At 35.1% G+C, this 15,761-nt stretch overlaps 1 protein-coding gene across 1 annotated transcript; it reads left to right on the top strand.

Annotated features, from left to right (window-relative positions):
* Positions 1 to 4,644: 4,644 nt before the first annotated feature.
* On the top strand, positions 4,645 to 14,452 carry LOC108577235 (mitochondrial basic amino acids transporter-like). The gene is given in 5 exon segments (XM_017940370.1): positions 4,645 to 4,830; positions 7,215 to 7,448; positions 8,174 to 8,301; positions 13,305 to 14,226; positions 14,229 to 14,452. Coding segments are annotated over 4 exon segments (1,236 nt in total). The 5' UTR covers positions 4,645 to 4,830; positions 7,215 to 7,414; the 3' UTR covers positions 14,381 to 14,452.
* Positions 14,453 to 15,761: the final 1,309 nt, after the last annotated feature.

Genomic DNA, 15,761 nt, shown 5'->3' with positions numbered 1-15,761 from the left:
TTGATAGGACTGGTTCTTGGTCGCGTCGCGCTGGTCAGTTTTAATGAGATGCCGCCACAGGTTTAAAGAAAACGTCTTTGATTACGGGAGTGGAACAGTAAATAACTGGCGATACCGGAGGCCCGCAATGTTCAAGATCTATTCGTTTAATGACTTTTTTATTCTTAAACACTACCGAAAGCTTGTACACTTATTTAGAAATATATTTTGGGGAACGTACGTTATATTTTATTACGATATATTATTCTGTTCAGGAAATATGTTGACCAAAAGATTGCTGTCAAAAGGGCACATAAGTAACTTCCCGGATTTTTTAAATCATACCGATCTGAGAGAAATACTTAAACCACGAATTTTGAGATATAATCTCATGTCGGTATAACTATAGCTGTAACTACAGCGGAAAAGATATTAACGAAATGGCGTGAATAATAACAAAATATTGGAATTTTGCTAGACTAGTCGTCGGTCAGTTTTTTGTTTTAATGAAAGAAAAGTGATTGCAGATACATATACTGCCTGCACTTTTTTTTAACGAAGACTGGATTATTAATGTCGGAGTTTTATTGAGACTCCAGCTCGAAGAAATTGGTTTCCGGAGAAAGTTTTCACAAGTACATACGTACATTCGACAACCTGTATGTTGTCATTTTTCAATGCTTATATCTTCGTCAAATGTTGAAATTTCAATTTAAGAATCCGGGAACTTATGGTGCATCAATTTTTAAAGAAATGCAAAAAATTTAATTCGATTTTTTTTCTGTTCTAAACGACAAGACCTCTTTAACACGTTGTATACTCTATTTTCTATACTAAACTTATCTATCGACGATTCATTGTTACTCTAAGATATCATACATAAACTTAGCGCAATTTTAATAACATTCGATCATTTTGTGATGTAATCGTATTGTTTGTTCTCTTTGGCTTTGTGGAAAACAGATTCTGGAATAATTGTTAGTCGTGTACGAGCCGGTGTATAGCTAATTCAGGTATTTACAGGATGAAAGTGCAATACACGAAAGGATATGTCAAAATTTTTACACATGGGATTTCGCTTTCAAGAGAATCGATTTTCAAAATTCATTACAATCACGTATAACTGTTAGTATATTATTTTACTACGGTCTATTTTCATCTACGTTGGTATATTTAAATAATAAAGTAGGTCTTTGGACATTCTTTGTTATTCTGTTAAAATATTGTTAGATTGTACCTTGCATTCCTTGTTCAGAATTTTGCTGAAATTAAGAAAAACATGTTCATATTTTAATGTATTTTTGTTTTTATAATTTTTTAAATTAGTTGAAAATGATTTTCATCGTCATTATCAATGCCCACTAACACTAATATGAATAAAACTAGACAATGTGACGAATTCTCAAAATCGATTTTCTCGAAAACAAAGTTTCAAAATGCAAAAATATTCTTCTGTAATTTTCATCGTTCCGTACATATATAGTCGCTTACAATAGTGCAAACGACAAATATTACATTATTATAAGGTATTTAAGTTTCAGCCACAATTTTAATGTGCTGAGAAATGTATTCACAGTCTTAAAGGTACCGTGTGGTTAATGAAGACATTTGAAGAGTATGTACTAGGTATAACTTGATTCTACAGAGATTTGCTCTTTTAGGCTCCTACTGAACCCGATTGAACAAAAAATTCATACCTTTATACTTTGGAAAGTGGAGTGCGGCTAGAGCTATTCCAAGTGGGTGTTTTTACCCTGTTATGTCATAAAGGTGCTGAAAATCTGAACAGAGCTTTGCAAATTAAAGATTTTGTTTTCACGAAGCTGTATACTATAAAATTTTCTTGGCTTTTTATTACAATATTCAACGAGGTTTTACAAAATATCGATCGATGTTATCAACATTTTTACTAATATACAAGAGAGCTCAGCTCACGTACAGTCATTCACTGATGTAAGTTAAAATTTTTATATCTTTTAGTTGATCTTCATAATAGTAGGTACTACCAATGTGTTGTTAAGACTCTCCCTATAGAAGTGGCTCTAAACAGGACTTCATTCCAAATGATTTTACTGATACGCAATTTTAATTGTTTATGCGCATTTTACATTCAGATAGTACGTTTTTAAAGAATTGTCTTCTTTCTGTAAACATTATAATTATGTCGTTTTTATTTCGTAAATTTAAATCATCGTTTTTTCCTCTATGAATAAAGAACACAAGACACAATACGACATTTAAGGATAAGTGTGGTGTCAATATCATAACTTCAATTATGATTGATCAATTATGACAACAGTAAACAGATTCCTCAGGTGTATACCCTATGTCAAAGAGGGAATGTCGTATCGCTAAACGCAGTCCAAGTGATATCGTGTTTAGACTCACTTTTATCGGAAAACTCTTAATGATACTTGGTGATATTGGTTGTACTTTCATGAAAATCTGTTAATAAATGTGGTACACCCGTCCCTCAATTTACGCGAATATCCGTTCCACGTGGATTTGATTTACGCGAATAAAAATCGCGTAAATTGAGTCTGTCAGTGTAAAAGGAAAAATATTGGAAATAAAAGCTAGTAAAAGTTTTTCGTTGTATGTTTTCCTCCTTCTGCAAGTCGATTCAAAATTTTCATTTTCATGTCCAAAGACATCGACTTTCTCTTCTTTCGTGTGATTGAAATTTTGTTAGACATGACTGGGTTAAAATTAAAAAATATAAATTATAAATCTAAACAGTATAGTAACAATGTCGCCCTCTCAACGTCCAAAGTCACACTGTTCGCTTCCGCACCACGGCCCAGCGGCCAAAGACAACGCCTTGTGCGGGCCTAACGCAACAAAGTTTCTTTCTGCGTCACGCGTTCCGCCAACCGATCTCACAATACTGACTGTATAAAAGTGTCAATTTTAAAACTTATAGGAAAATATGTATGTACATATCTGACCGCGTAAATTGAGGTAAATTTGCCGCGTAAAACAAATACTCGCGTAAAAAAGTGCCGCGTAAATTGAGGGATTAATGGATGATTGATCGAGGTCGTTCCAATGAAATTTGGGGAATAGGTCAGAGTTCATTTGTCTCATTCGCCCTCCACCTGTTCGCAAACACTTGGTCGAACGAAGCCTGCGATAACTTTCGCGCGACTAAATCCGTGCGTATAGCAGTTATGCTTGCTGCGCCTTGTCCTTTCACCGCCATCGCATTACACACACGTACGCACGCAAAATAATAAAGTAGTTGAAACTATGTATATGAGCGATTTAGATCTTACATTTTGTAAAAGATAATGATTTTGCGTTTTCTTTTGTTCGGGTCAGTGTATTTGCTGTTATTGTTTCTGTATTTTCTTTCCAACGATTACACGACATGAAATACAATATCAAAAATGAATTCTTTGGTCGTGTGTAACTTTCTTTTTAATCCGCTTCGTTAAACTTTGTACTCATAGATTTTATACACTTATCAGTTCCATCCAAACTAAATCCAAATACATAACTTCGGTAAACAAAATACTCTTATCGCATTTTGTTTAGTACATGTATCTACTGTGAATTTGAAAATGTGACTCGGTATATTTTTCGAGATTTGCTTTTTATTTATTTGTACGTCGAAAATGAAATAGCAAATACCTTATTTTAGTGTATTTAGTTTACAAATAAACTCCGCAATATTCTTTTCCAGATGAATTGTATTTTTGCGCTTATAACTATTATTTACTTTTGAAGTTCTGATATATATCACATGTTGACATTTTGATTTCTTTAGATTATTACACAAACATTCATTTCTTGCACACTATGTTTGTTCTTTTAATGCGGATTGCATTAAATTTCTACAATTATTTCTTCAACATCAATAAGCTGATTACCTAATGGGAGTTACTGTAGATCATCCTCAATGACATTCCGCTATCACTGATACTTATAATTGTTATTTTATATGGAAGATACAATGAATGAAATCTGCACTAGTTATTTTAATATTACACAATTATTTTATTTCAATACTAAAATGCGCGATACACAAAACAAAACAAAACAAAAAATGATAAATTTTAAATGAAAGTAACATATAGTTCAAGAGACTGTCGATTAATTTAATTTATCAAGTTAAATTACAATTTCCTTGTTAACAAAAGAATAAAATGAAAATTTCTGTTTCATCTGAAGATTCAAAGAATTTATTACCTTTTGCTTCCCTTGAAACTCGATATATTGTGTTTAATACAAAATCAATTAAATACTTCGTACAAGTGGCACAGTCTACAATTATGAATTCGACCATTAACGTCACTTGAAAATTTCCCATTATTAATGAAGAGCACGGAAAAACGATTTCCTGGTAAGCTTCCACTGCTCGCATCGTCATTTCAGTTTCTCAACGCAATTAATATTAAAATCGTAGCGACGTAATCAAAACCGAGCAACTGTTTACCAAATATGAGCGCCAATGAACGCCCAAATAATTTGATTGGACGTCATAAAAACAGCCTGTTATCAGTGATTGACCCTCAGGCTACTTCTTCGCCGCGATAGGTCGCGAGGAGATGCGCGAATGTTATTACCATTGTTGCCGTAACAACTTGGAGACGTTGGTATTGGTACTTCAATAAAGTGTTGATAATGGAAACATGATCTTTGTTCCAAGAATCGAAAGGAACTCGTACAACTATTAATCCCAGTGGAAAATTCTATTGGATCACGAAAGCATGGAAGAAGCTTGCTTTTCTACGATTCCAGACATTTCTTATTAGAAGAAGCTCACGAATAAGTCGAAACACTGACGAACAAGTATCAAAACGATCGCTCCTTTGGCCCTCTGGAGATGTAGCGATGTCTTACTACTCGGTAAGTATTTCATTAGTGTGTATTTCTCTTCTGTTGATTTCGTGAACAGTTTTCCACGTCTCTCCTTGCTTTCATCGTTATTTTTTCTTTTAACTTGTGCGTATAAAATTCCTTCGCGATTTTTTATCATAACATCGATATTTTAAAAAATTCTTCTTCACTGAAATTTATACTTCGTCGATATACTGTTTTCTTAAAAAAGTCTCAGATATGGTTCACTCTGCATTACTTCGTTTCGTAAGATTCCAAACAAGTTGCCAACTTATATTTGTTATATCTTTAAAAGAATATAAGTCTGAAGTACCTCTACGCGTGTGTGTATGTATTTGCAATAATTACGCATTTTTTAATGTTCTAAAAGAATTGTTTTCAAAGTTGTCGATTTTCTGGAAAGTTTGATTAGGAATATATTTTCTATATAGTAGAGTCCGTTCAATTTTCGTCGAAATCCTATCCATATTCGTTCCGCGAGAAAGAGGAAATGAAAATTGAGATCGCAGTTTCTTGATCAGTCCAAAATACATAGACCTAGTTTCAAGAATGTACTTGGATTCATTTGTGAAAACAATTGTATAAAGCGCCGCTATATTCTTAAGTCTGTGCAAAAATTCTCAGCATTCAATACAGCAACAATAAATTCCGCTATATTGGTGATGTTTAAACTTTTGAATTCTAATGCTAACGTCATTCTACGTAGAACTGCATTCATGTTGGGTTGTATATTCTGCAAAGAAGTGTATTCTTGCGAGTATAGGGGAGAGTCGTGCAGTACCGGCCACTCTAAGTTTTTGTACTATAACTTGGGCTAATGTTAGTAAAAATCATTTAAAAATAGAATAGAACTTTTATTTAGGCACGTCTACAAATATCACAGGTAAAGTGATCGATATTTTCTTGATCCGTACACTCCACGTGAGCCCAACCGTTGCATTTGATGCACTGCACCCAATCTTCGTTGAAGGATTCTTTACAAATGATGCACTCAGTGACTTGTTCGTCAATACCTAGGTTCCTTCTTCGTGAGCTATCATTTTTCTTACTTATCTCTTCTCGTAACTTCCTTGCTCTCTTAATTTTTTCATTTTTCTTTAGTATTTTCTCAGCTTTTCTCGTTTTTGCTTTCAATTTTTTCTCATTAACCAGTTTCTTTTTTTCCTGAACATCTTCTATAAAGGATACTAATGTTAGAATTTCAGACTGTTGCATCCGTCGTTTTCTCTGTGTTATCCTTGTTTCTGAAATATTATTTGCAGGACTGATGTTTTTAACAATTTTCATAAAATCAGAAGATACGCTTGCTCATTTCGGACATTTTTCTGCAGAAAAACAAAGAAGAAAAACCTAGCGACTTGAATTATAGGAAAAAATTTTTTAAAAATTTGGCCGGTACTGGACGACAAGCACGTGGAAAAACTTTTAGGTTTAATATATAATATACAAAGCAAATTGTACAAACCGTTGCATTTATGTATACCTAATAGTCTAAAAATAATGTACGTACTATAACAAAATTATTTAATTACCTGAAAAGTTAGAAATCAGCTATGAAGAGTAACTTTTGTCGTACGGAACACCAGCGTAAACGTTAAACGTCTTAGAACTTTGATAATACTGAAGAAAACAGAACGTCGCCGGAATGCGTTGCTCAGGGTTATAGTATTTATTTGTTTATCCATCAATAGTGCAGTCAACTAACAGTATAAGCGAGATCTAGCTTTGGCCGGTACTGTACGCTGGCCGGTACTGCACGACTCTCCCCTACTACTTATAGCAGTAAATAAAGTTCATATTCAACAAAATTATTCCTGTTTTATTTTGAGACAAAGTAAACTTCTTTTTTTTTTAGGAAAGGTCTTTTTGATGAAAAATTGTCACCAGGGATGAGGAATAACTTTATAACGATAACCCTAAGTGCTAGAAATCATAGATTAGTCCTAACGTATCTAGTACATCAACAATAAAGATTAGCATTAGTGAAAACAATTCTTCTTTGTATTTTACTAACTTATATCTACCTATTGCTCTTTGACGTCATCGTTGTCAATTAGGTCATCTTGATATTTAACTGTAGAGTTCTCCTTCATGCGATATATTCAACAGCACATGTTATCAAGAAAATGATTTTCTGAAGTGAATGTATTGAAAACTTCTTTGCGTCGAAGCCGTAATCCTTTTATCAATATTTGTTAATTAGTAGACAGATGGAGGAAAGTAGTAGCTTGTAGGGGAAGTTGCTTTAAAGAATAATAAACGGGTGTATATTTTTCAAATAAGTAATGCATTTTAGCAAACAAAACGCTGGGAACTTTTCTATATACATACATAATGCAATAATCAGAGAAGGTAGAAAAGTAAATAGAAAATTTTTTTTGTTGAAATTGCAGGCACAAGTACGACAGAATTGTGATCGATCTTACATGGATTCCACTTCTCCTGTTGTGGAAACCAACCTATTTGTGACTCGTGTTTGTGTCCATGCGTCTTTAGCAAACGTGACAGAAAAATTCGACGGGAGGAACAACGTGCCAGATCCGCGGTCACCTTACGGGTGGAAAAAACGAGTAGGAATTCGTAGCAGACGAAAATGGCTTTCGACTTCTTTGCCGGATGTTTGGGAGGTAGATTATTAATATTCTATTCTTGCCTTTGCTTGAACGCTACTAAAACTTTAATTTCCTATAAAATAATCAATATTCTTAAGCATAGAAAGAAGTGATATATAATTTCATTTATCATCTTTACATACTATTTGTACGTAGCAGGCGGAAATTTTTTCATGATATTTACGCAAAGAAAACTTAGTACATATTTCTATAATTCTGACGGGGTCGATAAAGGGATGTATCTAGACGTATCTATATGAAATATGTACAAAAAATGTCAAGTCAGTTACGCAAGTACTTTTTGAGATATCATGAAAGCCATTTTTTAAAATGTAGTTTTGAGATAAACATTTATAAAGTTTTTCGTGCACTTTCTATGCTAATAAGTGTATAAATACTCTTTACTCTAATTAGCGATACTAGAGCCATATAAGGTTCCCTTTTCGTGCTCACAAATATCTTGTAAAAGGCATTATTCACTTCTACGATCCCATTTTTCTTTTTCTTTTGTTTTTTACTTTACCATGTTATAACGCCTTGCAAATAGTGAACTTTGTTAATGTTTCGCATCTAAAAGTAATATTTTACGCATATGTATATTCTACATTTTGTGCTTATAAAAAAGATATATAGAAAATCGATTTTTTTTACCCAATTAAGTCTACCCCTTAAAAATGTATGTCCTCAAAAAGAATTACTTTTGGTGTAAAAGAATAACACTTTGAAACAATTTATTTCAGGGTGCGCCGGTATTATGGTGGGATATCCTCTGGACACCATTAAGGTCCACATGCAAACGCAAGATTATCGTAACCCCAAGTATAAGGGCAATTGGCACTGCTTCCGAACGATACTCGCAAAAGAATCGGTACTTGAACGAATTAAGGAAAGAACGATTGTAAAATTAGCGTTGATCAAAGATGCATATTGTTCATTGTTGATCACCATTTATAACGATTAGAACGTAATCAGTATTAGTATAGCATCAATTACATGGACGAATGAGAGGGGGTTATAGAAGAACGTTAATAATTTAAAAATTCTGATGTTTTAAAAATGTGAAACGTTCGTTACGTTTAGTAACGTTTAGTTTACCCAATCTTCGACATGCAAATATAGAAAAATGTTAAGAAAGGTACAGATTCTTTTAAAATATCAGGAAAAGTTCAAGAGAAAAAATATTCCGATATTTCATTCTAAATAATGCTTCATTATTTATCTTAATGGGGAGTCATAAAAAGATTACAGAAATACTACAACGTAATTCGTTTAATTCAGCCATTTAATAGTTATAAAATTTGCACAGCTGTAATATTCAATCACTTTTAAAAGGATATTTAAAATAAAAATTCATAATATTAGGGAAAAAGCTGGAAAGAAACTAGGAACACTTGAAATTTTGCAATATACAGGGTGTTCAGCAACTGTTGGCAGAAAATTTAAGGGGTAACCCTAGAAGTCGATATACCACGAAAGTTAAGAATAAAAAAAATTACGTTTGAAGCTTCGTTTTTTAGTCATTAACGTTTAAAAATATCATTGCAGTCGAGCAAACCTCCTTGCACCAACGACTATAGGGCGCTTCAAGACACGGGGGGTATAGTGATCCTCAAAATCAACGACATACATATGTATGGCCAGCACCTTACCTCGTGACATTTGTCGCGCTATAAAACTGGTATTACCAATTTCTGCGACACTACCCTTTGCTTTATCACAACACAGGTGATTGCATTGTATACTGTAAACACAACGTACACTATGCATACAATATACATAATACACACAAATCACTGAAAAACAATCACTATACACTACAGTATTTATTATATATACACAGGCGCATGCACGAAATGAAAACTAAAAAAGGCAAAGAAAACTGAAGAAATCAAAAGAATATACAAGGTGAGGCATAGGAACCTACTGATTTTTTAAATGAAATAAAGTTTTAAGCTTTTAATTTTTTTATTAAGTTCTTTATGCCAATATAAAGATGCCGTCGTGCCATTTTATTTTTTAAAAAGGACTCCAGTGAGATGTGTCCCGCCATCCCTTAGACATTGTTCTAATCTATTTTGAAGATATCCTATTACCCTCTCGATCATTTTGTTAGGAATCGCTCCAATTTCATTTTTTAATCGTTGTTTCAATTCTTGAATATTGGCGGATCGAGGAGACCTACACACTTTGCATTCTGGCGAAAATTCCTAACACAACTTTGTGGAGTTATGGCAACGAACAGACCCATGAGGCGGAATTTCAAAATGTATGCGAAATAATCGCTGCGTTCTAATAACTGATTCGTTATTTTTTTTAAACTTTTGTACTACGAGTGCACGATGTTGTTCGGTCCATTGTTCCATGATTATTGAAATGACATCAAATAAGCAGTTCCCTGTCTTAAACTCCATAGCATCAGTTGAAACAATTGACGCTATTCGACAGTAAAAAATTGTCAGGTTCCTATGACGCACCCTGTATATTAAAACTGTATTAAAAGTACACTAAAGCGTAATAAATTGATTCGTTTATCGCGTCGACTAGCTCTTCAAAAGTTTCGCTTTCGTCATCGAAATGATTCTGTGCTTCCAAAATTGTTCTAGCTTTTTACCAAAATTAAGAAAGGCGTGATTGGCTTCCTGAAGAGTAAAATACCCTCCAATTAGCTAAAGCATGATGCGGTGGTGGTTGAATGTTTATTCAGAAAATTAAATTTACAACATTGAACTTCCTATGTCAGTGACTTTGTTTCCTATGTCCAGCTCGAAATTGACAAAGAACAGTCTTAATGTCTGGAAGCACTCTTTTAAGAAAGAGTATGACGATGGATAAAGTGGAAACGGTGTTCACCAGATGTGTCTAAAGAACTTTGGAAGGTTAACGGTGGAAGGTTTAGAAGAATAGAATCATTTCGACAATGAAAGCGAAATTCTTGAAGAGCTTTTTGGCGTGGTAAGCGCATATAGGACTTATTTTCATTTCTCTCTTCAAATTATACATTACTTTATAGTTATAAATTAATAAAGTTTCGCATAATCAATTGAATTTAATTTACAACATTTTAGTGTATTTTTAACATAGGTTTAATTTATTTTTCCTTAGTCTTTCCGGTTTTCTTTGTCTTTTTGGCATTCGTTTCGTACATACGCTTATGCGTGTGAATATTGTAGTGCATAGTGATTGTTTTTCAGTGATATGTTTTTCAGTACTGTCTTTGCGGTGTGCATAGTGTATGTTGTGTTTACTGTATACAATACAATATACAGTTGAAGAACTTTTCAAAAAGCACTTGTGTTGAAATTGGTAATACCATTTACGACGGCGAATGTCACTGCTTTTCTACGACTTGTACGTGATAAGATACCGGCCATATGTCGTTGGTTTTGAAGGTAACTCTATTCCGCGTGTCTTGAAGCGCTCTATATTCGTTAGTGTAGAGAGATTTGTTCGGCTACGAGGCTACTTTTAAACGTTAATAACTAAAAACCGAAATCTCAAACGTAAATTTTTTTATTCTTGATTTTCGTTTTATTTCGACTTCTAGAACCAACCCTTAAATTTTCTCCCTAGAGTGGCACCCTGTACGCGTAGGGTGTCTCAGTTGAAGAAGGCCACCTAAATATCTCTTTTGTTTTTAATGACGCGAAAACTGTTCATAGCACAATTTGAATGGTTTCAAAAGAGGAGTACCATGGAAGACAAATTTTATTGTCGGGTCATTTTTTCTGAGTTTTTTCAAGGTCGTCGGTATTTTTTATCGGGGTAGCATGTATTTTTTTTCGGTTGCATCTTGTAACCGAATGTAATCATGACCTTCAGATGACCTTGAACACCAAAAATGTGATGAAATTTTAAGGCAATGTTAGAATAGTACATGAACTTACTGTTTATGTTATAAATATTCAAAGCGATGTCCGTCGACAGCGATACAATTCGGCCAACACGTTCATCGGAGCTGACCCCACTAAACTTTTTTCTTTGGGGAAAACTAAAAGAAAATGTTTACCAACAGCGATCTACCACTCCAGAGAACATCGCATAATCAGTGCTTATGTTGCTATCCCACTAAAAACAATTGAAAGAGCATCACAGTCCCTGATTGTTCGTTTCAGAAAGTGTATCGCTGCCGACAGACATCACTTTGAACATTTACAACATAAACAGTATGTTCACATACCATCCTAACATTGTTTTACAATTTCGTCACAATTTATGGTGTTCAAGGTCATCTGAAAGTCATGATTAAATTAAATTAATTATTTTAATTAATTATACTGTTATTATTATTTTAAATAACAGATTAGATTAAATTAAAGAAATACCGACGAACTTGAAAAAACAAAAAAATTTGTCTTCCATGAACTCCTCTTTTGAAACCATTCAAATTGTGCTATAAACAGTTTTCATGTCATTAAAAACAAAAGAGATATTTAGGCGACCTCCTTTAGCTGAGACAGCCTGTATATGTATACAGTGCGAGTCACCTACCTCGTCTATCTTAAAATACTCGTAAACTGTTTGTTACATGAAAAATTGTTTCTAACAAAAATAATATATTATCAAAAGGGATGTACGGTAGAGTAATCAGTTTTTCGCTATTCTGCTTTTTCGCCGAGATATAGAGGTTACCTTGAGTTTTATAAATAGAGTATGCAACATTTTCCCTGCAATTCAAAAGAGTATTGAACGCTTAATAAATAATTATTATGGTATTACTGTAGGTTTGATACCAATTATTCAACACTGTCGAAATATTAGTATAATAGAAGACCAAAATGTTTTTCATTTTCTTCTAAACATTTACGTATTCTCGCTTGAAGTGGTTGTTATACTGAAGTCAACATCATGTCTCTGTATAAACTTCTCGAATTCTGCCCTTCATATTTCCTTTTGTTGTCGGTACATTTTCCAGCACTCGTTTTTAATAAAAACCCACAAAGAGAAATATAAGTGTGTCAGATTGGACGATCATGCAGGCCAGGAAACCAGAGCTCGACAAATTTAACAAAAACTAAACTTTATATGTTTACTTAAGTACAACAATTTTTTCAAGCAAGAATACGTAAATGCTTGGAAATAGGAGGAAAATATTTTGATCATCTATTAGAACATTTTGACAGTGTTGAATACTCGACGAGTAATTACATTCATAGATACCACTCGCAAACGGAGTCCGTCAGTAAGCTAAAAGTTTCACTAGTCGAAGTCATTTGATGTCCTAAATAGCCATGGGATCAAAAATTTTGCATTGCATTTAAAGAAATTAAAATAACCCCGAAAATTCAAAATTTACCCACTTTAAGAATAGTTCACATATAAAAAAAAATGGGTTCCATGTTACCATACAAGTCCTAACAAATAGTTTTCCGATAATTCACTTCAGTTAGGAAATATTTATTTATAACAGTTTACGTAATTCACTATGTATAATGAAAGATTAAGATCTACGAAAGGTTTGCACAGTACCAAAATTTCCTCGAATTTCTACTCGATTTGGTTTTTAAGGCCTTCTACAGCTTTCTCAACTTTTAAAGGAGTATACATGCACATTGTATTGAATTCCATTACATTTACTAAATTTTTAATGTAATATAATTGCTTCGTGATTATTTAAAGAATTATAAATGAAGGTATTTTTCAAATTGAAGTCTAACGAAAAAATAAAAGTTGTCTTTAATATCTAATCCTATACGTACACTTTTCTAGCTTTTTTCAATACTCGATACATTTTTCTTTAAAATGACACATTACTTTCTCTTTAAAACGACAAAGTTGACTTTCACAAGTATCTTAACAATTTAGAGTTAATAATTTTGGTGTACATTGCTAAAATTCGCTAAACATTTTCATTAATATCGTCCACTTTTCCAGGTAGCAGGTCTTTACCGAGGCATGTCATCACCTGTGGCTGGCGTGGCAATGGTGAATGCCATCATCTTTGGCGTTTACGGAGAAATTCAAAGGCGGATACCTGATTCTACCTCCTTGTACTCTCACTTTGTCGCGGGTGCCTTAACTGGGATTGCTCAAAGTCCCATCAGCAGTCCCATTGAATTGGTGAAGATGCGTATGCAGCTACAAACGTCCACTGCACAATTTTCAGGACCCATGGAATGTCTGAAGCACACGTATAAACACGAAGGATACCGTGGCCTATTTAAAGGTCTGGGCATTACGTTTTTTAGAGAGGCTCCAAGCTTTGGAATCTACTTTTTTACGTATGAAGCGTTGACCAGAACAGCAGACAACGGTCCTGTTTCGACACCGTGTATGCTGCTAGCTGGAGGCCTGGCTGGTACTGCTTCCTGGGTGATCTCCTATCCTCTGGACGTGGTCAAGTCTCGAATTCAAGCCAACGGAAATCGCTACGCTGGAGTGATCGATTGCCTGAAACGCTCGGTAATGACAGAAGGCTACTCATGCTTGTACAGAGGTCTGAGCTCAACGATCCTTCGAGCGTTTCCGACAAACGCTGTGACATTCACCGTAGTCGCATGGACGTTTCGATTATTAGGACAGGAAGCCAATAAGACGACGGAAGGGGAGGCGATATCAAAGATGGTAGAATCAATTAGAGAGATTTCAGAGGCACGTGAACCCTTGCTGGATAAGTGAAACATCTTTCTAACAAACGCAACCAAAAGCATATTGGTTCATAGGCTGCATTACTCTACAGTGTCGAAGATATCGAACGAGTTGAAGCTCGGCTGTTGCATTCTGTGTCAGACTAACAACACGTGTACGAAGGAGGTAATTTAGTGCAGCGAGCAAGCACTAAGTGTAATAAAGGGGAGAACAATGAGAAATCGAAAGTAGCGAAGGAGGAAGGTGAGGAGGAGTATGCTGAGAAGAAAATGGAGCGAAGCGTTGTCGAACAAACGGTGAATGCGATTTCTAGCATTCCAAGTTCTAGAAAGGCGATATTAAACGGATGGACAAAATTGTGATGGATGTAGACATGTGATTTCATAATTATGGGATTGAATAATGAAATGTAATATAATTAAAGTGATGCGATTTACGAGATATTTTGTATTTATTACTAGAAGTGACTTTTTTCATAGTTGTCGCTATTTTTCTCGCTATTACTAAAGTCAAAATCAAATGTATTGACTATTTAACGTTACTTCTCTATTGACTCTTTTAAATAATTACAGGCCCTATTTTAACGAGATTTACACGTACAAACTGTCAAATGAACATAAATATATAAAGGTTTTATTAAAAGGTTATACCCGAAAAGATAATAATAGCGTGATAGGTACAATAATGTTTTATTGTTATAGAAAAACTGCCTCAGGGTAAAAATAAGTAAAAAATATTTTTGTCTTTTGCTGCTGTCATCTACATTTATTGAATGAATATTGAAAATTAAACAAAGTCTCCATGAGATAAAAAAATATAAGATAAGTAGTTACAACGCTTTCTGTATATTAGAAAGAAGGCCAGCGGGACGACACAGAGGCAAGAGGGGAATGTACTTCATTCGTACCGCTGGACTCTCCCGTCGCCCAACTTTATATGATCCGATTGGTCGATGTTATCGCGTCGGTCAATAATGACAGTACGTGTGGCCTATTTCTATGATTCTGTTAGAGAAGGTGAGCTTATAGGAATATGACTCAATCAGACCCGCATTCTTTCCGCGGGACTCCTTTCCAGTTCTACACAATACTGGTGGTCGAGCGAGATAGCAGTGTTGTACAGCAGGACCCGCAAGGGGGCATTGTAGCGAGGCGTGGGCGAGAGGTGGTGGTGGCAAGTTATCAAACAGGCCAAGGCCCAGCCCTGGAAGAAGGCTATCTGGGCAGAGATCCGTGAAAGCGCCCATATAGAATGGTGATGTGTAAACTTCATCCCTGGACGCCCTCTGCACCACCAGCTTCTCAGACGGGTCGTGAATATTCCCTTCCTTGCTGCGGACCGCTCCGATGTTGATGCGTCTAGTGTGCCGACATGAGTGTCACGGAGAAGTTGGCTGGAGTAGTGAAACACCTGGCGGGCCTGGATCACGGCACCTAACACGTCCGCTGGAACACGGCACCCTAAATCTTGACTCCACGCGTCCTGAGAACCCGAATGTGGCAGCTCCTCGATGTCTGCATGCAGTCAGGCCAGGTTCCGCAACAGTGGAGAAAGGGGCGCATGGTCCTTTTGAGGAAGGAAGAACGGTCCGCTGAAGGAGTCTCATTATACGCATCGACGAGGTCGAGGAGCTGTTTGAAAAGGTGATAGTTTGACCCCTCGAGCCATCTGTCTTGTGGGGGTCGGGGGTACTCCACGATTGACGCTGTTCATTGAGTCAGATCGCTATAAGGCAACATAACA

The sequence above is a fragment of the Habropoda laboriosa genome, unplaced genomic scaffold, assembly GCF_001263275.1.
Source record: "Habropoda laboriosa isolate 0110345459 unplaced genomic scaffold, ASM126327v1 scaffold50, whole genome shotgun sequence".
Classification (NCBI taxonomy): Eukaryota; Metazoa; Arthropoda; class Insecta; order Hymenoptera; family Apidae; genus Habropoda; species Habropoda laboriosa.
The sequence above is the reverse complement of the archived record's forward strand: the minus strand, read 5'-3'. Positions and strand labels throughout refer to the sequence as shown.